This window comes from Scedosporium apiospermum (assembly GCF_000732125.1).
Source record: "Scedosporium apiospermum strain IHEM 14462 chromosome Unknown SEQ_SAPIO_0143, whole genome shotgun sequence".
NCBI lineage: Eukaryota > Fungi > Ascomycota > Sordariomycetes > Microascales > Microascaceae > Scedosporium > Scedosporium apiospermum.
Genome location: NW_015971844.1, coordinates 522082 through 547158, shown reverse-complemented (window position 1 = coordinate 547158; position 25077 = coordinate 522082). Strand labels below are relative to the sequence as shown.

At 51.2% G+C, this 25077-nt stretch overlaps 3 protein-coding genes and 5 pseudogenes across 3 annotated transcripts; 4 read left to right on the top strand and 4 right to left on the bottom strand.

Moving 5' to 3' along the window:
- Positions 1 to 1201: 1201 nt before the first annotated feature.
- SAPIO_CDS9445 (Uncharacterized protein) lies at positions 1202 to 3330 on the bottom strand (the record flags this gene model as incomplete). The annotated part of the gene is made up of 3 exons (XM_016790839.1): positions 1202 to 2084; positions 2152 to 2777; positions 2896 to 3330. 3 exons carry the CDS (start codon positions 3328 to 3330, stop codon positions 1202 to 1204), a joined length of 1944 nt encoding a protein of 647 aa, XP_016639349.1.
- A 1056-nt stretch (positions 3331 to 4386) lies between these two features.
- SAPIO_CDS9444 lies at positions 4387 to 6558 on the bottom strand (annotated as a pseudogene; the record flags this gene model as incomplete).
- A 1664-nt stretch (positions 6559 to 8222) lies between these two features.
- SAPIO_CDS9443 (uncharacterized protein) lies at positions 8223 to 9924 on the bottom strand (the record flags this gene model as incomplete). The annotated part of the gene is made up of 9 exons (XM_016790838.1): positions 8223 to 8328; positions 8390 to 8809; positions 8870 to 9010; positions 9077 to 9114; positions 9185 to 9228; positions 9283 to 9423; positions 9482 to 9596; positions 9666 to 9692; positions 9886 to 9924. 9 exons carry the CDS (start codon positions 9922 to 9924, stop codon positions 8223 to 8225), a joined length of 1071 nt encoding a protein of 356 aa, XP_016639348.1.
- Positions 9925 to 16078: 6154 nt separating this feature from the next.
- On the top strand, positions 16079 to 16498 carry SAPIO_CDS9442 (annotated as a pseudogene; the record flags this gene model as incomplete).
- Positions 16499 to 18967: 2469 nt separating this feature from the next.
- Positions 18968 to 19663, top strand: SAPIO_CDS9441 (annotated as a pseudogene; the record flags this gene model as incomplete).
- Positions 19664 to 20425: 762 nt separating this feature from the next.
- On the bottom strand, positions 20426 to 21004 carry SAPIO_CDS9440 (annotated as a pseudogene; the record flags this gene model as incomplete).
- A 1615-nt stretch (positions 21005 to 22619) lies between these two features.
- SAPIO_CDS9439 (uncharacterized protein) lies at positions 22620 to 23271 on the top strand (the record flags this gene model as incomplete). Its single annotated transcript, XM_016790837.1, has 3 exons — positions 22620 to 22886; positions 22986 to 23177; positions 23245 to 23271. 3 exons carry the CDS (start codon positions 22620 to 22622, stop codon positions 23269 to 23271), a joined length of 486 nt encoding a protein of 161 aa, XP_016639347.1.
- An 830-nt stretch (positions 23272 to 24101) lies between these two features.
- Positions 24102 to 24893, top strand: SAPIO_CDS9438 (annotated as a pseudogene; the record flags this gene model as incomplete).
- Between the last annotated feature and the right edge of the window lie 184 nt (positions 24894 to 25077).

Below are 25077 nucleotides of genomic sequence, written 5' to 3'. Positions count from 1 at the left end.
TATTCACCGTGTCCTAACAGGTCTAGTGATCGGCACTTGCGGGGCGTCGCATTGCAGATTGGGAATGGGAGGGGAAGGGAAGCGTCAAACAGGCCTGAGGGGTAGAATAGACGACATTATATCCTTCGACATCTTACTCCGCTTCTTCTTCGTATCGGGGTTAGTATGTGCTGTACTTCGTATTATTTGGAGATGGCGGAGAACTGCGGGGCAAGTGAAGTACGAAGTACGAAGTAATAGCTGGTTTCGCTAAGGACTTGCTTGTCCTGTCATGGTGCAACGCTGTCGGAAGAATGTCTTCCACCGGAAGCGATTCGGAGGTCATCAAATGCGACATTCATTTGGTTTGCATAGGCTGTCATTCGCAGGAACTTTAATCCCCCAGACTCCAAGATCCTACGCGCACTGACGCGCCGAGAAGCGGTCAGGGTCAGAGGCGTCAAAGAGAAAGGGCGGTTTGGCGATGCACAGAAACACGAACCCTCAGTCCTTGCGTTAACTGGTTTGGTGAGCTGAATCCTTCGTATCAAAGCCAAACCTCTCTGCATCCCGCTGCGTCGGGACATCCCCTTCTCCTTCTCCACCCCCTTCGGATGCTTGTTGTTCCACAGAGTTTGGCCTGCTTGTCTTTGTAAATATGGCATGGTCGTGGCGTTGTGTATGGGGCTTTTCATTTAGTTGATTCGGGCAGCTTATCGGGAATGACCCAGCCATCCACGTCCATTGTCCACCCAGGAGAGTCGAGCGAATTAGACTGGCGGCAACCCCGAAATATTTTACGGGTACTTCTCTGAGCCACAATTGAACAAAACGACCCCAGCTTTCCCTAGATCGGCTCCTTTGCACCTGCAGAACATCCTAACCAGGTTGGGTCTAACGGAGCTGCCTCAGGTCTCGAACGCTGGCTCGGCAGCTTTATTTATTGATTAACTCGAGAAGTTGCCCTAACCTACTCGTGTCATCTTCCTCGTTGCGGCGATGAAGGGGAGAGTCTTTGTGGGCCTGCGAAGCATTGTCTCTCCGGTCTGTCGATTGCTTTAGGAACTGACTTCTACTCCAACCCTTCGCTCGTTTCCAGAGCTGATATGAATTGTTCCATTGACGATAATTTCATAATCACATCCAACTTCATCATCTCGTAATAGCCGACAAGTATCTTAGGGCTGTAGGTAAAGAAAATGCCTTGACCGTGAGAATTTCCTCAGTGCTCGCAAAAATCATAGCAGTAACGGAGCCACTCGTCACGATTCTTATTCTCCAGCACCGACCTTTCCGCCATCAACGCTTCCCGATGCTTCAACGCCTCTTCTCTCGTCATCGGCCACTCGTCATCCGGCTCGAGTTCCGGATTGGCCGTAGCGCCGCCCTCGCCCCATTCGGCCTGCTGCGGCGGCACGTTCGCCGTGCTGATGATAGGGACAAAGGGGTCGACGAGCCAGAGAGCTATGAAACGGCGGTGGCCCGGCTTCGTGGGGTCCACAAGCTCAAACGGAGTAACGCAGTGTTGAAATACGTTTGGGAAGGCGAGCAGCCGTCCTTCCCTAGTTTCCACGCTGCCGTAGTTCTGCAACGCGGGTGCCTTTTCATGGGCGCCGAAACTAGTCCCGTACACCTCCTCCATCCAAGAGTATGCGTCCTGCCCGACGTTGCCGAAGAGATCTTCCGGTTCGTGATCCGTGGCCATTCGAAACCTTAGGCGGCTTGGGGTGACATTTTCGGTGCTCAAGTAGTAGAGAGCAGTCCCAACAATATGTTCATTGAGCTGGCCCTCGAGATGCCAGTTCCCTCCGGGGAAGTATGGCTTCTCCGGCGTCAGCTCGATGCTAGCCATTTTAACAATTATTTGTAGTCCGGTGTCTCTAAATTGTTCTCTTAAAGTGTCCTCTGGATCGATGCTATAGTCGATGGGCTGATACTCAAGAGGGTCTGGGTGTTTGGGTTTGCGGAACAACTTGAAGAGCCTCAGTTCAATATACTCCTCTCTCGTGCGCTCGTACTCCCGCCGATCAAAGTGGTCGTCCTTCTCCGGATCATACACAATACCTTCGGGTGTGTTGTCGATCCAGTTATCGTCGTTTTCGTCGCTTCAAACGATGTCAGTCGGATGAGGTCACGAATTCACCGACGAAGGGGACAATTGGAGAAGCTCACTCGGGATTCTCAGGTTTAGAAAACCTCGGTTCCGACCTTTCAAATCCATCAGAATACGATTGTGTACCATCGCATTGCGCAAGACAATAGTCCCAAGCTGGGAGAGCCTTTTCGATGAGCTTCTCAACTGTTCGATATATCTCAGGATATCTCTCGGGATGAAGGTTATTAATGTAGCTCGTAAACTTGACGCTTCCGTCGTCTTCGAAGGCGACGTTGGACGGGAGCCACTGGTAGGTTTTACTCCAAAACCATGTGTCGTCCCGGTACCGGGACAAGTACGGGTTGGGATGCAGTCGCGGTTCCCAGACCTCGCCTTTCCCGAGCCACTTTTCGACGGCATCATCAACTTGCACGAGTGGCTTCCGTACGATTCCGCTTCGGCCCCAAACTAGCGGATACATGGACGGGTGTACTAAATCTTGGACCATTTCGTCGGTGCCGGGATGCCAATCTGGGGCGTGAGCCTGGTCGGTTTTGAGCCTGCCGAAGGCGTGAATGAGCTCCTTCTGAAGTTCCTCCCCGACGATCGTATCCGACTTGACCACAGAGGCGGAGGCGTCCAGAGTTGGAACTAGTCCTGTCTCCTTCGTCAAGTGGGCTTTCTGGCGGAGCTCCTTGATACACTGCATATTACACGCTGTCAACAAGGCAATCTAGGTCATGCAACTGGAATGAATCTTGAAGAAAGAGGAAAAAACAAAAGAAAGAAAGAAAGACCATGCATTCTGGCCAAACACTCACGTAGATCATCATTTCTTTGGTAATAAAGCCCTCTGAAGACTCTGGGCCCAGGAGATCTTCTTCGACTCTTCCGGACGTCCTATAACCAATTATTTCACACCATAAAGGCTCGACTGGTATCTCGAGGGCTTCTTCAACCCATCTATCGGCAATTCTATCGTCAAACACTTTTCGGTGCCAATCCGCTTTGTCTGTGAGATAGTCCATAATAATCATCATGGCGACCTCACGGGCGAAGAGTAACTCTGACTGCCCGCTCCAATTGTTCGGACCCATGGCTCGCGGGTATTGTTCCTCTTGTCCTTCCGGCAGGTAATATAAACTCCGACCAAGGCCGGGGTAGCTGTACGGAGGAGCGGCCTCTGTCCCCGCTCTTTCCACGCGATCATCCTGTGAAGCGGGATTGGGAGGTATGTAGGGATGCTTGACACGCATTTTGGGCGAGCAGAAGCTAAGATATGCGGCTGGTTGGCGAGAAATTAAAAGACAATCGCTTTCGAGGGTGGGTCATGAGTCGTGAGTCGTGAGCAGGCCGTCAACAAAAGAGTAACAGAGAGGGTCCTGTAAAAAAATTTGAGCTATTTTGTGAGGCTGAAAATTCAATGGAAAAAGTCCGTTAATTAAAAACTGTCTGAACCCCGATTCGTCTTGATACCAGTCGTGGCATATGCAGGGTCTAGTGCTGGCTATATCTGGACTGTCTTGGCGATAGCGAATGTTCCATTCTCGCGGCAAGCCAAGCCTACATCTTCATAACGATTGACATCGACGGATGTCAACAGAACCATATCTTTCAGCATCTTCCGATGATAATACAGGGATATGATCTTACCCAGCGGACCATAGATTTTTGGCACGAAGCATGCAGGTATCCAGAGGTTCAGCGTAGTAATAATGACAACCATCTATTACTTCGTAGCTCATGTGGAGTTAACGGCTGCCAGCATCGAAGATTTCGATCCGCAGTGAGTCCATATGGATCATATTCACAATCATTCTCAACCATCTTTTGATATTCCGCTTTGAAAATGTTGTTATTTTCCGAGAAATATTTTCCGTCCTTGGGTTCAAATGCAGCCTGTGGACGTCTTATTCCGCCATAGCCGGGGCCTCTTCCTAGAAACGTTGATCGCATCACTATATTTGGTCGTAAACCTCGAGCCCAGTTTCGCCCGCCTTCTCCGTCGCACACGGATAGAACCTGCCCAGTGGGTTGCCTGTCGGTGAACACGAACGTTGTCAACAGGGACATTGACCTCAGATATTCTTCGGGACTATCAAAATATCTTTACGTTCTGAACGGCATTTTCTCGTTTTGACAGGCAATGAAGACATCGTGTTCTCTATCATTCATTCTCGTCTAACGCTATTGGCAAGAAGATGGCTTTATTCGCTGCAGCGCTGGGGTTATAACTTTTGATAAGACGCGGTCCTGTCGCTGAAATGTGACCGACCACTTCAAATCCGTGAACGCTTTCTCCGTAGTGCCGGTCACTTCACATCGCCGAGGCCGGCACGCGCATAGATGGCCTGCAACAAGTGCCCAGGCTCGGGCTTAAACGACTTCTTGCATCCCGGACACACTGCCTGGCGGATGCTGCCAGTAAAGGCAGAGAGAGGCGAGCTCTTGCCGCAGAGGGGACAGCGTGCCTCGAAACCGAAGATTCCTTTATGCTCATTGGCAAAGTCTCGCACCGCTTTGTCTTTAAATGTGTCATATGCACGCGTCTCCCCTGCGGTAAGGTCATTTTCAAACCAATACACGTCGTAGAATCTCACACGGTCTCTATCGTCAGACGTGCATCCTACCTCCAGGACGTCCTGGCCTTCGACGCTAAAGGACCCGTTATCGCCCCACTCGTTGCCCCATGAGTTGAGGAAAGTAAGAGAGTTGGGAGCGCAGCCGGTTAGAACGACGGCATGACCCTCGCCGGCATCTCCTGCGCGATGCGGGGCCATGATTTCGCTGGTAAGCAGCAATTTGCGAGTATCGGCCGTTTTGTGAAAGTGCTTGCAAAACTGAGTCCACCCGGTGACAGAGAGACGGAAGGTAGTTAACACGGGACGCCGCCGGAGGACGGCATCCCGAGCCCCTTGCTCGTTAACTTCTTGAAAACGAAGCGGGCGGTACCATGTGGTAGCAGCCTCGAGGACCTCCACGGTATTGCGTCCATAAGGCCCCGGCGGATATTCGGACAGGATTCGTTTTCGGATCTCTTCTACACTGGGAGTCCCTCCTTCTCTGTTGGTAATTCGGGAGAGAGCCATATGCACGACCGCGGCGGTGGCATGCGCATAGCAAGAACCCTCGTTCTTCTTTTGCTCGGAGGGATTACTGCGTGCCCCCAAGTGTTCCTTGTTGATAATCTTATCGAGGTCCACACGCCCGACCACGTCCAGCAGTACGTCTGCGGACCCAAAACGAGCAGAGAGTAGTATAGAGCAGAAGTCGTGAAGTGCCGATGAGCTAGAAACAGCCGCATAGAGTGAGCAGGTTCCGGATGAGGGTACCTGCCAACCCATAGACGCGAGTACGGGTATGGGATGCGTACTGGCCGCAGTTTGGGTTGCCAAAGAAAAGAGTGTGCGCCGTCCATGGCCCCATGACTGCTCTGGTCTATCATAGAGTTGTCGGTGAAAGGCCGCTTTGTTAGCTGTGAGATATACCGCGGCAACAGTGATATTTTCGTCGCGTAGGTCAGGGATAATCTGCCTCGGGTCGCCGTCAGTAGATCCGCCATCCGATATGAGCAAGAAAACACGCTCTTTTTCGCTACTGTGTTGCTTAAACGCCGGCAATGATCGAGTCAGGGCGTCGAGCATCGGTGTCATGCCGTACATGTATTCGCGGAGTGTATCCAGAAGTGTATCACCATTTCGTTGCTCGTCGCCACCAGCACTAGTGGTAGAGTTGCCTTGCAGCCGTTCCAATAGATCGACTACATCAGAAACCGGATGTGTCGCAAATTCGGTAAAATCTGATAGCCACTCCCTGCAGATACGACGCTTCATATCCATAGCTCGAGAGGAGTCTACTGCTTTATCCTCAACGACGTCTCCAAATATCTTGCCCCCAATGCCGCCAAAGGGAACCCCTAGGGCAAGCGCGGCAGGGAGAGATCCTGTAGCTAACCCAACTCCCGCAACTACGGCAGAAAGTATGACTGATTTGCCGGTACCTTTCCCAGTTTTAAAATCCTGAATAGTCTGAGCGTCTGGGATAGCATCGACGAACTCGTCAATTCGCGTCTGATTCCCTCGCACATGCGCATAGACAATACGCGCCTCATTATCCGTCAGCTTTTTGACGATATATTCCGTGATATGAGCAAGGTTGTTTTCATTCGCGATGCCAATGAGAAGGTCATGACCGCTTTTGTCATTTTCGTAATCATCGAACAGGGCCTTAACGACACCGCATAGGTCAATCACCGGCGGGTACCCGGCGTCAGTATTGAGACCGAAGGCTCCGACGAACATGCGAGAGTTAGGGTGGCGATTCTTCTCCGTTTGGGCAAACTTGAGGGCCGCGGATAGAACGGCTCGAAGGCGTTCGTTTGCATCGCCATCGGACTGGTTGACCTCGAGTGCCGTACGCATCGAACCGGATACGTCAAGAAGGCAGCCGATCACGGCCTCGCGGGTGGCAGTCTCGTCAGGCATTGCGAGGGCGGATGTAGACATGGATTGAGTTCTTTTGACTTGGAGGGCAGGAATCCCTCTCGATCCGGGCGAGAAGGCGGGGATTTCTAAAATAGAGCGGCGGCATTACACAAACTTGGGAAGATGAGGGGAAGCCAGCCAGAGCGCCCTGGTTGGCTGGAACACGCACTCTGGCCTTGTGGCGAGACCTCAGTGGTAGACGGAGTGGATGTACGTATTCATTTCCATAGATACGGCGAATCCCATATGATCATGGTCATCAGTAGCTCCTGCATCAGCCCAACCTTTTCCGCATGCCCATCCCGGGGTTGGATTACCATTAGACTTTCGGTGCAGCGTCGCGAGGAAGTAGGTAAAGGCAAGCCGGGGGGCAATGAGCTTGTGCCGTATACTCTTCGTCTTTCCTTACCAATGCCCTTGCTAACCGTTAGACCATCTACAATGGCTATTGCAGCCATTAGCATGGTGAACCCGGCCATAGATACCGAGCTTAGAGTGGTTTCCAGGAACTCCTTACCGCGGTGACCGAGAATCGGGCCGTTGTTGCCTCTTCCCGGGATAGTCGCGTCGCAGGAAGAGATCTAGCTACGCACTTTGAACTCTAGATCAAGAGAGATAAATCAACGAGTCTGGAAGCGAGTTAAGTATAGTTAAACAAAAGGTGTGTGTGTGTGTCTATTTTGTAAAACATAAGAAAAAAAGACAACAAAAAAGAATGCGGTGAGTCGGGATTGAACCGACGACCTTCAGATAGACTGAACCGAAGTTTTCCTTCAGTCTGACGCTCTCCCAACTGAGCTATCCCCGCTTTGGATGATTTCCTGCCTCTCTCTAGTTTAGTGATGTGCTAGCTAGCGGAACGGCGCCTAGAAATGGGACCCGCACGAGAATGGAGCAGTGGTAAGGAATAAATGAATGGCCTCTCTTGCATGAAGGACTATGTTTCTAAATTGTATGTCAGTGGGATCTTCTTCGGTGGGATGAGTCCTTCGGCACCAATGCTGCGCGCCAGACAAATAAGAGATATTGTAGATGTCGCGCAACGAAATACCCAATATCGCCGTATACCGAGCCGTAGGGTGTAGAGCGGCGCAGTTAAGATGTTAGCTCCATGGAACCCGGCTGTATTCCGAGCAACCACCAGAACGCAAGAGGAGACTCGGCTCAAAATCCACCATGCTAGAAGGCTCTCTGTTAATGAGGTGCCCTTGACTGGGGAAACTTGTCTGATTTATTAGTAGGGACATCAGGAGCGAGGAGAAGAGAAAAGATCACAAGTTCGCCCATTCAAACACCGCCCGCGAAACTGGATGCGACAAGCTAAAGGCCTTTTTGATCGAATCGCGTTAGTCGACTCTATCACCGATGCCACCTAACCAGACATATAGGATTGTCTCCAGTAACTGAGCGGGAAGTAATAGACGGTTTAGTGTCACATTTTGTTGAAAAGTTCAGTTGACGGAATTGCTGAGTGGGATATCATTCAGCGTTGCTTCAAATTTTGACGGAGGAGGTCTCCATGTTCCAAACCAAACATTGAAGGAGGTACATGTACCAAAGAAAGAGAAAAACATATCAAGACATATATACAGTTGTGTCGGGCAGTCGACACCTTGGCACTCGCAGCCTGTCACAGCAAAATTTGGTTTCAGCATACCCCGGTCTCAGGTTGTCTCTCCGACAGGCTGCGCCGTTGTCGGGGAAGTGCCCAGCTCTTGCGCATCGGCGGCTTCTTCTGCATCCAATGGCTTCCTACCATAGACAACATAACTATCAAAGTTAGCAACAGACCACCTCTCAAGGTCAGAAATGGGCCGAAGAGAAAACTCACTATGGCCAGTAGCCGTGAAAGCTCAAATTCTTCAGATCCTTCCTCAACAACGCAGAGAAAACAAGAATCTCTTCCTCCGTCCACCCCATGGTCTTTTGGAACAGCCTCATCGTCATACCCTCGAGATTGTTCAACAAGTTATACTGCTCCCAAGCACCGACAAGCTTCAGACGCTCATCGCGGGGCCAGGGGCTGCACGGCATCTTGAAGACTTTCTCGACAACGTTCTCGAGGCCGCGAGCCTCGAACCATCCCCTCCAGCGGCTCGGGTCGTCGATGGGGGTGCCGAATTTTTCGCTGGCGATTTGGACGTTGTTGGCCATGACTTGCAAATGAGAATCTTTGGGGATGCTTCCGTCGTCGCATTTCAGGACGCCGGTGACGCACTGGAACTCGACCCAACCACCTGGTTTGAGATGTCTACAAGGGCTGTTAGCGGCCAGAAAATGATCCCAACGGGTGTGTCTGCAAAACCATTACTTATAACATTGGTCGATAAGCTTGGGAAAGTCTCGGATTGAGAAGATGGGGTCTCGGCAAAAAATGAAATCGGCGGCGTTTTTCTTCCACGTCCACTCTTGCTCGATATCGTCCAATTCGAACTGGCAGTTAGGGGGAACCCTATCCGATGGAAGTTAGAAAAGGAAATACGTCATGGAAGACACTTTGTTTCGACATGCATCGTACCATTCTGGTTGTGTGGGCGCAATGTCGACGCCGAGGATCTAAGACAAAGGTCTTCGTTAGCCGCACGGATGGTTGGCGTAAGAGTATGGGTAGGTAGATGTGGCGTACCTGCGCACCGGGGTATTCCTCCGCCATGTCGATACACCAGATTCCTATATCGCCAGTTAACATGGCCCGAAAGTTCCAAGAACGGGTGCAGCCCTTACCAGTGCCACAGCCCAAATCTAATATTCGCTGGGGATCCTCGATGGGAGCAAAGAAGAGATGCTTATCCAGCAATGCCGAGTATTTGACGTGACAGAGATCGATCCTGTCTAGTTCCTTGTCGTCCATGGGGAATCCATATTCTGTCCCCGGTGGTCAGATATAGACGATTTCGAATCGTTGATGTGGAAGCCACCCTACCCTCTTTTCCATAGGCCGCATAAGTTCGCTGGCCCTCGCCGACCACACCTTTCATTAGGCTCTCGCTTATTGATGTCAGAGATGACTGGACGGTTCCAACATCGGCACCCTGCAGCTATCTATGAGTACGCAACTCAAAGGGGTCAGGGGCTGTCGACCTCGAGATCAACTTGATAGTACCAACCTCATCTTCTGAATCATAAGGGTTCGACTGGCAGGACCGAATCGGGTTAGCGTCCGTTTCAAAGTAGGCGGCATCAAGTGTTGTCAGCTGGCAACGCATATGCTCTCCCTGCTTCTTCCAGCAATCCTCCATCGCCGGCCGTGAAAGCGATCGAGACAAAATCGCGCAACGCAACGGCCGGTTTCATGGAAGCGGATATCTAGAAATGAGATGCACATACTTCATCTGCTTGGATGAAGTCCTCCGGGGTCTCGGACATCGTGTAATAACGGACGAAAAAAGTCGACGTAAACGACGCTTTGTTCGACTCGGTAAGGCGACTCAACTCGATTCGCGCGAACAGCTTTTGTGAGGCAAGGATCAGATTTTAGCCACAAAAAAATGGAGGACTAAGCCGATAAGGAGGGGGAGCAGGAGGAAATCTCACGAGGGAGTGGACCACGCCGGAATGGAAGGGGCAGGGATGGGATATATTGGTTCGGTTTGTGTAACCTCACAGAGAATGGAGGGAGAAATGAGAAATCTGGGGCAGATGAAGTGGCCAGGTAGATGTTAAATGTTCGAAATGGGTCGACTACGGCTTGGGAATTGGACCAAGAGGCCAACATGAAGGTTGTCTTGGAGGTGGTGCCCCTTGCGTGAACCTGCCGCCGGTCATGGCGCACGGGACGGGCGTTGGGTGTTTGGTACGCACCTTTCTCCGTTGTTGGTTAGCCTACGCGGTGTCGATCAGCGATCAAATTGATGCTTATGCTTATCCGCGGTTCAATCGTTCACGGTTCCATGTGGCTCATTGCAATGTGGCCTGGTTTCTCCCCCTTCACACACTCATCTCCCCCCCTTCGGCTGCAGTTGTCATGTTCTCGGTCGAGCAACGACCTACTAGTTTGGTTTACCGAAGCCGAGGCGCTCGAGCTCATTACTCCCCCACCTTCTCCCTGTTTACTCTTGGCTGCCCTGTGGCCCCCTTTTATCCAGTCAATCGTGCCCGCAAGCACCATCGGATCGCATAGTGGAGTGTAGATCTGGTCTACTGGCACCACTTTCCGGACATCAGACCCGCTTTGCCGTTCAATGTTGGTGCCATATTTCGGACGTTGTCTCGGTAGTGCCGTGCACTGTCCTAAAACCCACCACTATGACCCGCTATTGACGGCTACGAAGCCGTCCCAAATAGTGTAGACACAGGAATAGCGCCTGAAGCATTGACAGTTATATAACCAAACACACTCCACAACCCCGCAAGTCCAAAGATTCTGTTTCCCGCTAGTCCCTGGTCCGCAAGCCTGAGGAAGCACCAGGCACCGCACTATTTCGTGAAGGGAGCCCTCGCCTGCAGGTCGACAGCCAGTTTCACTACTTCTTCACAAAACAAGCAGGAAGCATGAGGCCGAGCAGTGAAAACCTAGAAAAGAATAAAAGACATCTTCAGGGAAGATACCTACCCATCTCTTGATTGGATTGCATTGCTCGATTGGCCGCCACCATCCCGGCATCCCCTCCACCTATCCGACTGATGCCACCATGCTCAGAAGATTTGTTGGTCTCTGGAGGCAGACCCGCATCGGAAAGACCACATGCACATCCGCTCGCCTTTGCACCCTGGTTCCCGTTCTAGTGCTAGCTCCGCCTTAGCGTCCGATCCCCCCCACTCTCGCTCTGCGAGCAATTCAAAGGGGACGTTGAACTGCTACTCTGCGATTGCGGATAACCAGGATCCGCTTTACCAGAATTCCTCTCGAAAATCTGACGCTAGCGGTAACTAGGGGGCGCACGGGTAGGTTGAGATTAAAGCAAGACTGATCAGTTCCATACTTCGTACTTCTTGATTCCATACTTTGTTTTTGCGACCGAATGTCCACGCAAACTAATACCGATGAACATGGCAGCCCCAAACCCAGCGAAATTCGAATTCTTGAACTGAAGCTTGCCAATGATCCTTCGCAACTTCTTGAATGTGAAGTTATTTCTTGCTGCCTATGCACCACAGCGTCCTTTGAGTCGATTTCTTACGTCCGGCGAGACCCAGAACGCCACTCTTGCCCAAAAGCGTCCCAAGATTAGCCATAGCCTTACATCCGCCTTGGGGTGCCTCCCAAAGAGAGCGCCGTAGGGTTACTTTCGGCGGATACTGTCTATATCGACCAAGACAACATCGAGGAGAAATCTTAGCAAGATGCTCCCATGGGCGCCATACAAGTCCGGAGCCAGCTTACCTAGCGAATCTACTGCCCACAGCGCGATGCGATCGACAGTTGCCCGAATCTAGCTGAACATGCGAAGCGACTGGGCCTGTCATCTTTCATATGCCAGGCAACATCATGTTCCTGGCCCTTTGGCAGAGGGGTCGGCGGGCACGGTGGACAGGCCGGGGCCGCTCTCGCATGACGTTTAGCACTTCCGAAAGGAAATTATCGATGCAAAGCTCGAGAGTGTTACCGATCTGCCTTGGTTTAGCAGGCTTTGGATCGTCCAAGAAGTCGCACTCTCCGTAACGGTATGATTGCATTGCGTCACTCTGGCGTTGGGATGGGATTTACTTGCAATCATCGCCATCCTAACCAGAGCCGTAGTTGAGGATTGCAGACAACTAGGTGACGATACCTGTCTCGCGTTTGGAATATGGTTTCTCTACGAAACGAAGACGGATTTACTTCAAATCCTTACCTGCATTTTTGAATCCGCAATTTGGTGAGAGGTTTTTACGAAGCCGTCTCCATGAGTGGAAGGACTCATCATGGAAGCAAACCTTCGTACTCAATACTCTCCAGTTGCCAGACAATCTGACAATAGCAAACATCTCGCCGACGTCTATAAAACTTCGCAAGCCAGTGTATTTAGGCTGGGGATCTCAAAGTTTTGTACTACTCTGGTCATTATCTACGAAAACAGCCCCAGCATCTAATGGGAGATAACTCCTCTCCAGCAGAATATCTTCTATCCAGGCATTGAATATCCGTCTGCCGAGCAGCATTATCCTTTGTTATGATTTGACTGGAAAGGTCGACAATGGTGGTATGGTTGGCTTTGGTGCCTAAAAGGATGATGGTTTAGGGACGCATTCTAAAGAAAGAATACAGCGTCTTTTAACCCAACTCGAGATAGACCCTCATCGTACAGTCTCCCATGGATGAAGAGGGCCTCCCAAAAGCGAATTCAAAGGCAATGGGTGAGCTGGCCAATGCATTTGTATGCAGCCTATGCGGAGAACATCATCCCTTTCGGCTAATGATGGAGCGAGTCCCACGTACCGCTGCATAGTGCCGACCGACTTAGCCGTTTGAAGAACATTGTTTACGGCTGGATGGCTAGCAAGGGCCGGATTAACGCCGCTCGTACATCTTCGCCAGTGTGGTATTTCTCTGCTGGTTTCGGGGCTTCCTGGATGTATAGTGACACCAACCGTATCATACCCTCCGCATCAAAACGGAAGTCTCCCAACACGCTTGTTCTCGTCGGAGGTGTGACTGGGGATCGCACAGCTATCTCTGGGGGCCCCGGACCTTGGGAGACGGAAAATTCGATCGATATGGAGTCAAAAACCTGAGATTCCACTCCGGGAACGTGTGCTCCAAAATTTGACTTGACCACGCTTACACGAGACGACGGACCGTCCATTACACAGGAAGGAAATTTGGAGATATCCCATACCGGGGGCTTGCCGACTAGTTCTGACGGCCCGCAGGTAATCTGTTGGAATATCGCCAGGTTGATTTGCGGCTTGACACTAGAACTGAGGCGGTGTGAAGGATGTCCCCAGATATTCGAAATCGGTACATGTCGTCCTCTCCAAGTGAGGAGATCGGCGGGAGGAGCCTGTGGAAAGATGGGAACGGGATGACCTGGCGGGAGTCGAGATGTGTGCGGGTGTGTTTGCGAAAGTGTGGACAACGGCGAGATGAGACCGACGACAGGAGAGTAGTTGGACTCTATGCCACCTCACGATGTCCCTTTGGACATGCGCTGCACGCCTATTACCCAACTGTAAGTGGTGAATTTCCTAGAAGCCTTGGATGACTCGAGATTAGGGTGGTCAGTGGTAATCTGTTATGAAGGATCAATCGCGTGAGTATTAAAACAAAATGAAGCTCGATGGATCAGCTCGGATCCAGGATTAGAAGATTGAACATCAATGCTAGATACTGGTCAGACACTGATCGACAATAACGTTGAGGGCGCGGCCATTTGAGATACAGCCCGCCGAATCAAGGGAAGACAGCGATGACGGCAACGTACTTAGGGACTTGACTTGCCTAATTGGCCTGCAACGAGTTGTCATCGCCCAGAGAAGACAGCACAGTAAATACTGATGCAGCTAAACCAACCTGACTAAACCTAACATGCCTTACCTGCCAAAAGATCTGTGAGAGGACCTAAAGTCGCGCAGACGTTCCAATCATGTGCGGTATCTTCTCTGGCTCACAGTATCGCTGGAGGTTCTGAACGCGACGGTATTTGCCTACCAAGTCTGTTCATGTCCGTTTCGGTCAATCGGATTTCGGTGAAGCTGCGCGTTACCTAGAAGCCTACATCCCTTCAGATGATTGCGTACAACGAAAAGCGACGGAGATGGCATCAAATTGGGACGGGGCCTGGCGTACTCGGACTCTCGGACCCCCCACAAGCAACCTGAGAGCCTCTGCTGACGAAAGGAACATAGATCAAGCACGTCTAGAGCAATCGTGGTGCATAAACAACCAAAGGCAACAGAAGTGTAACTGAATATTAAAACCAGACCAGAATGAGAAATGAGCGAGGAACGGTCGAGTCAGGGTAGAGGTCGCCATATTACGTAGCATTGTCACAGCGGATGGCTCTTCCTATGTAAACTCATCATCACTGCGCCACGGTATTTGATGGGCCATTGATACCTTTGAGAACTTCCTTGTTGCTGGGGAATCTAGACCGGGTTGAAGACACCGTAATCTCGGTCAGGGCGCACTCCGGTATGGTAATGGATGATGCCATGGCCCAATTTCAAGAAGAGCAGGGGTTTATTCGGTGTATCCTTGGCCAGCCGCCCTCGACTTGAGCCTCAAAAAACTCGCGTGGCATCTGCTACCGATAGCACAGATCTTACATCCCCTCTCGTCTATTTATCACCGAGATGCGTGCACGCATAGCCGGGAGGGCAGATCCTAAGGTCACATTGATAATGCAGGGGCTGCGATTGCGAATAAGGCTATTGGCAACGGGAGGAGCAGAGAATGAAATTAACGACGCTTGGGAGGACGTCTGGTGGGGCGACCGCCGAGTTCCTGCAGCTTAAGTAGCATCACCGAGACCCCACCTCGAAGAACCATGCGATACTTTTGAGTTCTAGAGGAGGAGATCGGATGGATGGGATGGGATGGAGGTAATGCAGGGGCCGCCGTGCAGCACACACGTCACGGCAACTACTTCGTAGCAATTCTATCACACCTCTCATCATCACCTCGTATCGAAGACACCACCATATCCCGGCTCTGATGCAGTTTCGAGATAATTAACTTAGATTGGGGCAACGTACTTCGTGTCTTGAACACCCTCCAATACGCCTCCGAAGATTTTATGTACTGTGCCGCATCACCCCTCCGAGAGCTCATCTTTCCCTGTCACGTTGGCCAGGCCAAGAATCCCGGTCACCGTGACCCGTCGATACTGCAGACAAATCATAATACCGCCCATCACCGTAGGATACCCTGGTGCTGGATGGCTTATCAAGCTGTTGACGACTATTCGACGCCGAAGGTCTTATTAAGAGCCCGTCGGGGACACTATAGAAGAGGAGAGGCGCTGGTGTACGTGTACTTGTTGAGAACGCAGGTGTTCGCTCGTTCTTCCAGGCTTCATGTATGTGGGAGGACAGTCACAATTAAAATCTCGTGCTCATGATCGGCCAAAGTTGCGTGCTCAAATGTTTGATAGCAACGGACGGTAGGGTCAGCCCGAGCACGGCCCTAACCCAATCACATTTCCCGACAAGCCCGGAAATTGACATTTGGAGGTCGCTAAAGGTTCCCGATAATAGTGGCGTCCAGCCTGTCAGGGTCGGGCGCTGCAGGGGTTCAAGTGCGTCTTCAAATTCGGAATTGACGCCACTTCACGGGAAATGAACAGGATACGAGCTTATTTTGTTAGCCGCATTTAGTCCCATTTTAGGACATGATTGGATTGACGCACAAGGGTGATCCTAATTGATGGAGGGCTGGCACGAGATTGCCGGACTCGCACTTGATCTCCCGTCAGAAGCAATATAAAAGGAGACCGAGAGGAGGAAAAGAGGTGGAAAAAAGACAGCACCTTACAACACCTTCGCTTGTCTCTCCAGCTTTCGCTCTTTCGCCGCTTGACCAGGTTTCCTCTACCTTCCCAACCCTAAAAAAAGGTCCACATTCTTTCGGAAAGAACGCCAACAAACAAAGCCATCCACAATGGTCAAACTCGCTGTCTTCGTCACTGCCTTCGCGGCCCTCTCCCTCGCCGCCGTCGTTGCCGATGATCTTGACGACAACACCTCGGTCGTCATCGGCAGCATCGTTCCCGACCTCCCTGCTGAGACGAGAATCCCCAACGGTGACGACGACAAGCCATCTTTCACCTTGACTGGTGATATCCCCGGACCTACCGGTCACAGCGGCCACGGCGACGGCCACGGTTACGAAGACGGTCACGGCCACGGCCACGGTGCTGGCCGCAACCACACCAACGGAACCGAGATTCATCGAAACGCAACCGCCAGCCGAACTGCGGCCCCTACTACCTCTGCCTTCGTTGCTGGTGCCCCCATCAACCAGGGTCTTACTTGGTCTTTCGCCGCCGCGCTCGTTGGGCTCGTCGGATATTTCGCTTAGAAAACTAGAAGGATTTGGTCTTACAGGGAGAAGAAGGGCTTGATGCGTTAAAATTTGGGAGTGTAACATCTGTACGAGAAGTCGGGCGGATATTAATATATTAATAGTCGAATCTAGAAGGGGTTTTAATCGGAGTAGAACTTTGTTCCATATGGCTCCGGGTGATGTCGTTAACTACATTCCGTTGCGAGATGTTTCTCCAGTAGATTAGCGGGTCATGAGTCTTGACTCTTGCAGAGTGGGTAGAGCACGCAAAAGGGGTCTCGCAGACCATCTTCATTCACCCAAGGAAGCTCTGCTAGGTTTGCCCAACCGTAGATTCCATTCCTCCTGTACACGGCATAGACCACTCTCGCCTTAAACTCTTGAGACCCCTTCTTTGGTGAGTTCAGGTGCAGGGTCAAGCCCTCGGCATGTGCGAGGCCCTTTGTTTACAACCGCGTAACTTGCAAGTCGTGACAATTTGATTCCTCTTTACTCATTTATCTAACTGCACATGCATCTGGCCGTGTACTGTACTTGTCTCTTGGACTAGACTTGCTCGTAACATCTTTACTAGGATCACGTTCATATGCGTACGTACAATTTAAAGTGCTAGGGTTACATGAGCTGCACTAGTAGACGCCAGCTCCTGTTAAATTGATCGTGCAAACGTTATTTGAAAACGCCAGCTTGCTTGACTGATCGTGGCCTGTTGGGCTGATCCGTAGTTCTATGTACATGTCCCACAGAGCACACCCCAGGCCCAGTGATAAATCCACGATTGAAAATTCAGCCATAAAACATTGATTTCAAATTCTGACAGGGATTGGTGAAGAAAAGCCCGATCACAGAAGAGGGAATAGTTCGGAGAAAGTTTGCAGCTCTCTCCGGCCCAGCCACGTGAAAACATCGAAACCAAGAGTCCAAGACGCGCTCACCACCACAAAGCCCATAGAGACCCCAACCCGCTGCTCTATCCCTCATCGCAATTCATGCCTTAGAACTCCTTCCGTGCTTGTTCTGTCTCCGGTTCGAGCCTCTCTATCTACGAAGCTCTCGAGCTCTGAGTTCAAATTCTCAGCCATGACCTGTGTGCTTTAATTCACACCCCAAGCCAGTTTCTGTTCGTCTTGGTCGGATGCAAGGTTAAGAGACCCGCGATCCCAGTTAATAACACGCGATAACTATCGACGATGGAATCGAGATCGTATCTCGGAACCGAGGATCACCGAGGCGCTAGCTTGTTTGCTTCGCAAACAGGCCATGATCGTGGATTCGCAGAGAGCGATCCCCCGTCGCATGTAACCAGACATGCCCAGGTTCCTATGATGACGAGTTTTATTATGACTATCCAAGATCCTGAAGGAACCCGAGCAACGGGTATGTCTATTCAAGATGAATGAGAATTTCTCTCCCTCGGTTAATACCGTAGATGGGCAGTCCAGACAGCATAACCTGCTCTGGTGTCTCGAGTCGGCTTTTCTTACGCTTTGGAGAACAATCCTCCAGCAGAAGGAGCATCGTTACCATTATTCTCTCGCCGTGATGTCAGGATCTGGCGGCGGCGGGTGGGAGGCCAGCACAAGCCGCCTTGCCTGCCATCATTCAGCAAGGTAGGAAAATGCCAGGTGGGAGGAAGGGAAAAATGATCAAATTTGTATTACGAAGCTACGCAGAAACAGCCTGGGGATGAAGCATCCGGGAAGATATTAGAGAGAGAGACGCTAGGGGAAACGGACTTGTACATGTGGCTGCAGCTGGGGATAGGTGCGGACAGGTGGAGCTGCCTCACCCTTGTGATCGCTGTCACACGTATCCAATCTGCGTCCTTATCTCGTCCCCAGAACTAGGGTTCTCCGCATCTCTAGATATTGGACACTAGCGCTAGTTCCTTTTTCAACAAGCCTTTCTCAATCGGCTCAGTCTGAGAGGAGAGTATCGATTCAGGGTCATATCTGTATCGGCTGAGATCAACAGCGAGCGATTTCATTAAACAGAGAAATGGGGTTTCCAGGTATATCTCGTAGGTCGTGTGTAGGGGTATTCTAACGGAGACAAGACAGGTCGTCGATGCTCCCACCTTCTGGCTTGCGCCAGGGATCCTAAAAGTTGAGTTGACAGGTACAAAGTCGAGTCTAGACTGCAGGCACTGGACATAATAGACTGGAGATTTCACAACGAGCCGCCCGAACAACCGGGAAGGGCGTGCGGGGAGCATTGACTGCAGTGTACCTCGGTACATTAATCCAATTTTACCTCGCCCGCAGCTCTTCTCAACCAGCCAAATATTGAGATTAATCTTATTCTTCTGCGTCCTTCAACTGACATTGAACCGCGATTCTCGTGTCACATTGTAAAATTGCCTACTCTCTCAATCCCAATCCCAGCTCCTACCCCGCAAGCTTATGCTACACCACTACACTGAGAGATAGCATCTCCTCTTCTCGAGCCAGTTCCCTTTGTTGACACGACCTCGACCTCGCAAAGATGCCCGCGTACCACGAGGACCCTTCCCAGTTTCCCATGGACGGAGGTTGCGCCTGCGGCCTCATCCGCTACCGCATTTCGCAAGCTCCCATCATCGTTCATTGCTGCCACTGCACCTCGTGCCAGCGTGAAACAGGCACCGCCTTTGCATTGAACGCCTTCATAGAGTCGACTTCAGTCGAACAGCTGGCGCCATCCAAGCCAATGGTCCCCGCGGGCCCGACTAAAGATTTTCCCGCTGTCCCTGCCCTGCCGGAAATCACAACCCCATACGTGGACCCGGCCACTTTAGCCCCCGCCTCGGAAGACATTCCTCTGCGCTATGCTGTCATCAAACGGCCCGAGGGTGCCCCTTCTCCTCAGTACATTGTCCTACCCTCTCAGTCTAAGAAGGGCCAGACAGTAGCGCGTTGCCCGCGTTGCTATATCTGCCTCTGGAGCCACTATGGTGGGGGAAGCGGTCCTGCCATCACGGTTATTAGAGTCGGCACGCTCGATGAGGCGTGGAAGGTCGGCCCGGATGTCCACATTTTCACGCGGAGCAAAAGGGACTTTGTCAAGTTGGATGACGGGGTGAAGCAATTTCCGGCGTTTTACCGCAGTCGAAAGGGCGTGTATAGAGAAGATGCCCAGGAGAGGTTTGCTAAGTTGATACCGGAGATTCGGGCTTACCATGCCACGATGTCAAAGTTGTAACGGTTGGGAAAAGGGCAAGGGTTTGTATGTTTACAAGGACATTATACTAACGGCAGTGTTGGCGGCTCCAGTTAGTTGACGTCTATTAACTATGATGACTGTTGGTGTATTTTTGTTTTCGAAGTAGCGTGGGCGCATGGGGAGCGAACGAGGGGATAGAACGCAGACAAAGCATTGTTTAGAAACTAGCAGCTGAGAGCACGCCCGATAAGCACAACATACGCCTAGTAAATCTACCCCTCGGGGTTGTTTAAACGCCTTGACGTCGATATTGTGTGGTAAAATCTCTCATCTATGATGATGGACTAATGGCAGAGCGCTAACCAGACTCTCCTCTAGATTATAAAATCATGATGCTCGGCCTCCCCCTCGGCTCGTGCGGCGGATCCTAGCTGGGCGTTAGCCAACACGTTACGTGACGATGCGCATCGCCTCTTCAAGGTAGCCAACATCTTGAGACGAGGAACTGCCCTGGGCGGAATGGAGCGCTAGAGCACCCGGATATGCATACGTTGCACCTATAGCCGAAAGCCAAGGTTTCCAAATACCAAACCAGCACGGAGGAAGTTCGTAAAAGCAGCTGGGTTCTATCCATCACTGCTACCTTTACTCCTTGAGACGTTGTTCGAAGGTTAAGATTAGAGTTGCCAACCAGGCAAATGGCATGACCTCTCGTTTAAGGAGGACGTGGTGAAACAATCTTACAATGGCTGTATTTCTGAAATGTCCCAAAATATGGCCTATTACTCCTCAAATGGAAATTCATGAACTCGATTGACCACTCCTCAACGCCGCCAGCCTCGACTCAAGCCGCCTTTCCTTCTCTTCGATTTCTTGCAGGACTTGCAAAGTCGCTCTTTTGGCCTGAAGCTGTGCTTGCTGCTGCTGTATAAGATCCATCTCCTCTTCAGGTGATAGAGCATTAACACCCGGCTCAGTTGTTATTGCCGTAGTGACTGATGCGTACTGGCTAGGGATTGCCGGGTTGGCGTGGATCTGCTGATGGTATGACTCCTCGTATAAACCTCGCGGAACTGCAGCTCCCGATTGAAGTTCTGCAAGCTGAGGACCAGGCTCCCTCGCTTCCATCTCAACTGCGTTCCGATCAGAGTGCAGCTCTGAAGTGAGTACCGTCGACGAGTGTGCGAATGCCATGCCTGAGGCGCGGATCGCTCTCTGGTCGATACCTTTGTCTTGGGCCTCGTGATTCTGAAGCCCAAAATCGGCTGACTGGTTCTGATTCGCTGCCATTGCTGGTTCTGGATCCTGCCTCCTCCTTCTATATCGCCGGAACAATGAGATGGCGGCCACGCCGATGCCAATACCGACGACGAGGCACATTATCGCGATGCCGGCTATCCCTCCTTTAGAAAGGCCGCTTTCAGGCGATGTCTCCGCCGCGGCACTTGAACTTGTTGCGACAGGGGCGCTTTCAGATGCCGCTGACGAGATGATTATACTAGTCCAAGGGGTCACGCCTGGCGAGAGAGGATGTGTTTCCAAGTAAGCCAAGTCAGACGATTTCCACCTAATTTCAAGACCTGTAATAGTTGAACCACCGCTAACCGCTGAACCACCTGTTTCGCAATTAAACCCACTGGAGGGAGCATCGCGCGGTTAGTTGACCCGCTCAACCCGGAAGACGGCGTGGGAGAGTTTCATCATGTCTTACCTTGGCACGCATAGCTTAGCAGTCTCACCATTTTGGGCACCGTTGTTGCCGTCACACCCAACAGAATAGAAGGATGGACAGATGCCTGGCGAGTAGAAGCCTGCGGCGGGTTTCCGCCGTCGACTACATCTTTCCAATCTGGGGGGAAACAACGTGGGTCTGCATTGCTATCGGCAACGTAGATGGAACGGCAGCCGAGATCCGTGGGCTGGATAAAAATTGTCGTCAACGGACGAACGGTGACCTCGCCGTTCGCCTCAGTCACTGTCGGGTATGATGTTTGGGGACGGGACATGTCGAAAATGGCTCGCCTTTGGCCTTCGATGGGCTTGACCTGCAGAGAATAAACTGCGAGATCCCGAAGTGCGGCTGACCTGTGTGACAGCGACAGCGGGGAATGTTGGATTTTTATACATGTTTGATGTACATGTTTGCTGTGCGGTGTGGTTCTTCAACGCGAAGCCGTATTATTGAAGTTCTTTCGGGTGTCCAACAGCTAGAAGTCATTGCTGTTTGTCTCGGGGAGGGCAAAGCAGTTAGAGGCAATTAGTTGCCCTCATGTGAGTGGGCTGGGAGTATTTGAGACTGCCATCCGTTCTGCGAGCCTTCACGGAACTACTCCAGCTATATATTCTCTTGCAGCTACCTCCCTTAACCTGCAGTGGATGGGTCAGGCTTTCCGTATTGATTGTCGACGGCTAGCTCTGGGCGTCACACCTACAAATTCACCCATGTCGGCTTCCAGCATAATAGTGGTGAGATTCCACAGATTCAGATGGATATAAACCCTGGTTTGACTCAATCTCAACCGACTACCGTTATATTTATTAATAAACCTCTTAGAAGCCCACCGCCGTCCGTGTGATCAATGTTCTCGTTTAATTCTCACTAGAAACATGGCCTTAAGTTTGGCTCTGCCGGGAATTTGATTCGATGTTTCTGTTTATAGACAATCTCGTGGCAATATCCCAGGTTCTTGGCTCCATTAATGCGGAAAGGATCGATATTAATATCACCCAAAATCGCCGCAGATTCTCGGATCTACACTATACGCCTCGTAGATTAAGCCTGTGCCGATATGGAGCTACTGTCCGGATGCAATCTAAATCCCCGGGATAAATAACGCCCTGCCCCGCCCCGCCGAGCCTTGGTCTATATAATAACTCGCATCGCCCATCTGTCCAAGATCCCGCGACTCCATTGGTGCCGTTTCGAGAAGTTTCCTTTCATACTGATATCCATCGATCTTGTCCCAGAAAGCGTACATTCCCCGAGCAACCGACAATGCATTTCTCGACTGTCTGCGCCGTGCTCGCGGCACCCCTCGCCGCCGTTGCAGCCCCGAGCCCGACCCGGACTACGACTAGCTTTGATCTTGCTAGTAAAGTCTTGGCTTCCAGGCAGGCAATGAAACCTCCGCCGTTCTGCGTGCGACAGGACCCGCCGCCTTCCGAGGAGGAGACCGAAAAGCTCTTCGACGCGTTCGCTGAGGCTTTCATCACCAAGAACAACATTACCGAGGCCTTTACTTACATCGCCGAGGACTACATCGTACGCCTCTTTTAAACTTTGTTTTATTTTTATACTGGTCCACTTGTATTATGATGTATGGTGGGAGCACGTCCTAACTACGTTCCGCTGCACACACAGAATCACAACCCTCTTGCCCAGAATGGCTTCATGAGCGCCTGGAACATTCTAAGTGGTATCTGGGGAGGGATTCAGAAGACCCTTCTTAAAACGGCGTTCGACGGAGACATGAGCTGGGTCAACTACCAGTCTAGTGGCATGGGTACGATTGTCGATAGGTTTAGGTGGGAAGGTGGCTGCATTGCTGAACACGTAAGAAGCATCCCCGAGCTCATTTACGTGGATTAGTTTCGGTTTATTCTAACTTTGATGGAATTAGTGGGATCAAGGCGAGCGAATGCCCTGAGCTCCGCCTCGGTGAAAGGGGTATCAGAGGGGGCGACTGTGATCAGTAGCAGCGTGGCTAATTGAAACTCTCGTATATACTTATTCTCTTTTACGAGCCTCATAGCCCTATTACGAATAGTGTTTAAATTTTGAAGAGGTGTTTGAAACGATCACGAGTGTAGATCGAGCTTGCAGGTTTGACGGACATATTATCATATCTCACCTCTAGATCATGCCCTGTTGCTAGACAGAGTGTGAACAACTCCCGCTCTCATCGTAGCTTGACTATGTTCGTGAAGCCAGAAGAAGGGGAGTCTCAATACTGAGACATTGGGGTGCTGGTATGAGACATTGTAGGGTCTGGGTTTGGGAGATATCACAGTTGATACGATATGTTGCGAAGAGCGGAAAGGCCATAGAATCGAGTCGATGTGGCGCCTCAGGACACAACTCCTTCATTCCGCGACATCTCCTCGCAACTTACATTGGACTCTGATTGGGAATCGAGTTAAGCGCTCGAAAACCGAAATGCACAAAATCCCACCCCTGTACCTAGGCAGGTGGACGTGCCTTTCTCTCTCCTTTTGCTATGAATCGTGGGACTCCGGTGGAAGAAATTTCCTGATTTGGGCATAGGGCCGCCGGAGCAAGCCGACATTTTTAGACAGTTGCGGACAATGACTAGCATGGCCACTCTATCCTGCCAAGATCTGCCAGTATATATTCAGAGGAGTTTCTCTCCAGAGTGTCACGATTCATGGAGCATCTAGATCCATCATTTCATTATCATACACACGAAGAGAACACACGTCCCAGTCGACCACGGGAACGAACAAAACTCCACTCAAAATGTCTTCGCAACCAAACACCATCACTGTAACCCTTCGGCAGGTTGCCAAAATGATCGACCATTCGCTGCTTCACCCTACGATGACGGACGCCGATATTCTGAATGGCCTTCGCATCTGCAAGAAATACTCGGTCGCCACGGCATGTGTCAAGCCCTACCTCATCCCTCTTGTGAAAAAGGAGCTAGAAGGGACGGATGTGCTCATCTGCCCCGTCATCGGTTTTCCCCACGGCAACAGCACCACTGAGGTCAAGGTGTTTGAGGCGGAGGCCGCAGCAGCAGCAGGGGGCAAAGAGATCGACATGGTCATCAACATCGGCAAAGCTCTTGGTGGCGATTGGGAGTACGTCTCCCGGGAGATTCGCCAGATCAACCAGACCGTTGCTAAACATGGTGCTATTCTTAAAGTCATTTTCGAGAATGACTATCTTGAAGAGAAGCACATCATCCGTCTCTGCGAGATCTGCTCGGATATCGGCGTTGGTTTCGTCAAAACGTCTACCGGGTACGGCTTTGTCAAACAACCTGACGGCAAATACTCTTACAAAGGGGCAACGGCACCCCATCTCAAGATTATGAGGCAATACTCTAAGCCCGAGGTGCAGGTGAAGGCGGCCGGGGGCGTGCGAACTCTTGATGACCTACTTCATGTCATGTCGTTGGGCGTAACTCGGATCGGTGCCACGGCGACTGTTGTCATTATGGAGGAGGCTATTAGGAGGGGGATCACGGACTCGCCCACGACTGTAGAGTTCAAGCCTATCGATGGAAATTCGTCTGGTGGCTACTAGATAGTCTCCCAACCCACAGCCACAACTGAAGGTGCCCATAGACACCAGAGTCCTCTTGTTAATGGAGTTTCAATACAACAGGCCCAAATTTCCATGACCATTTCTATTGCTCTCCCGCTTGAACAGTAGTCTTGCTTGAGACTGACTCGAAAAGATGACCGAATTACCTGCATAAAAAGAAGAA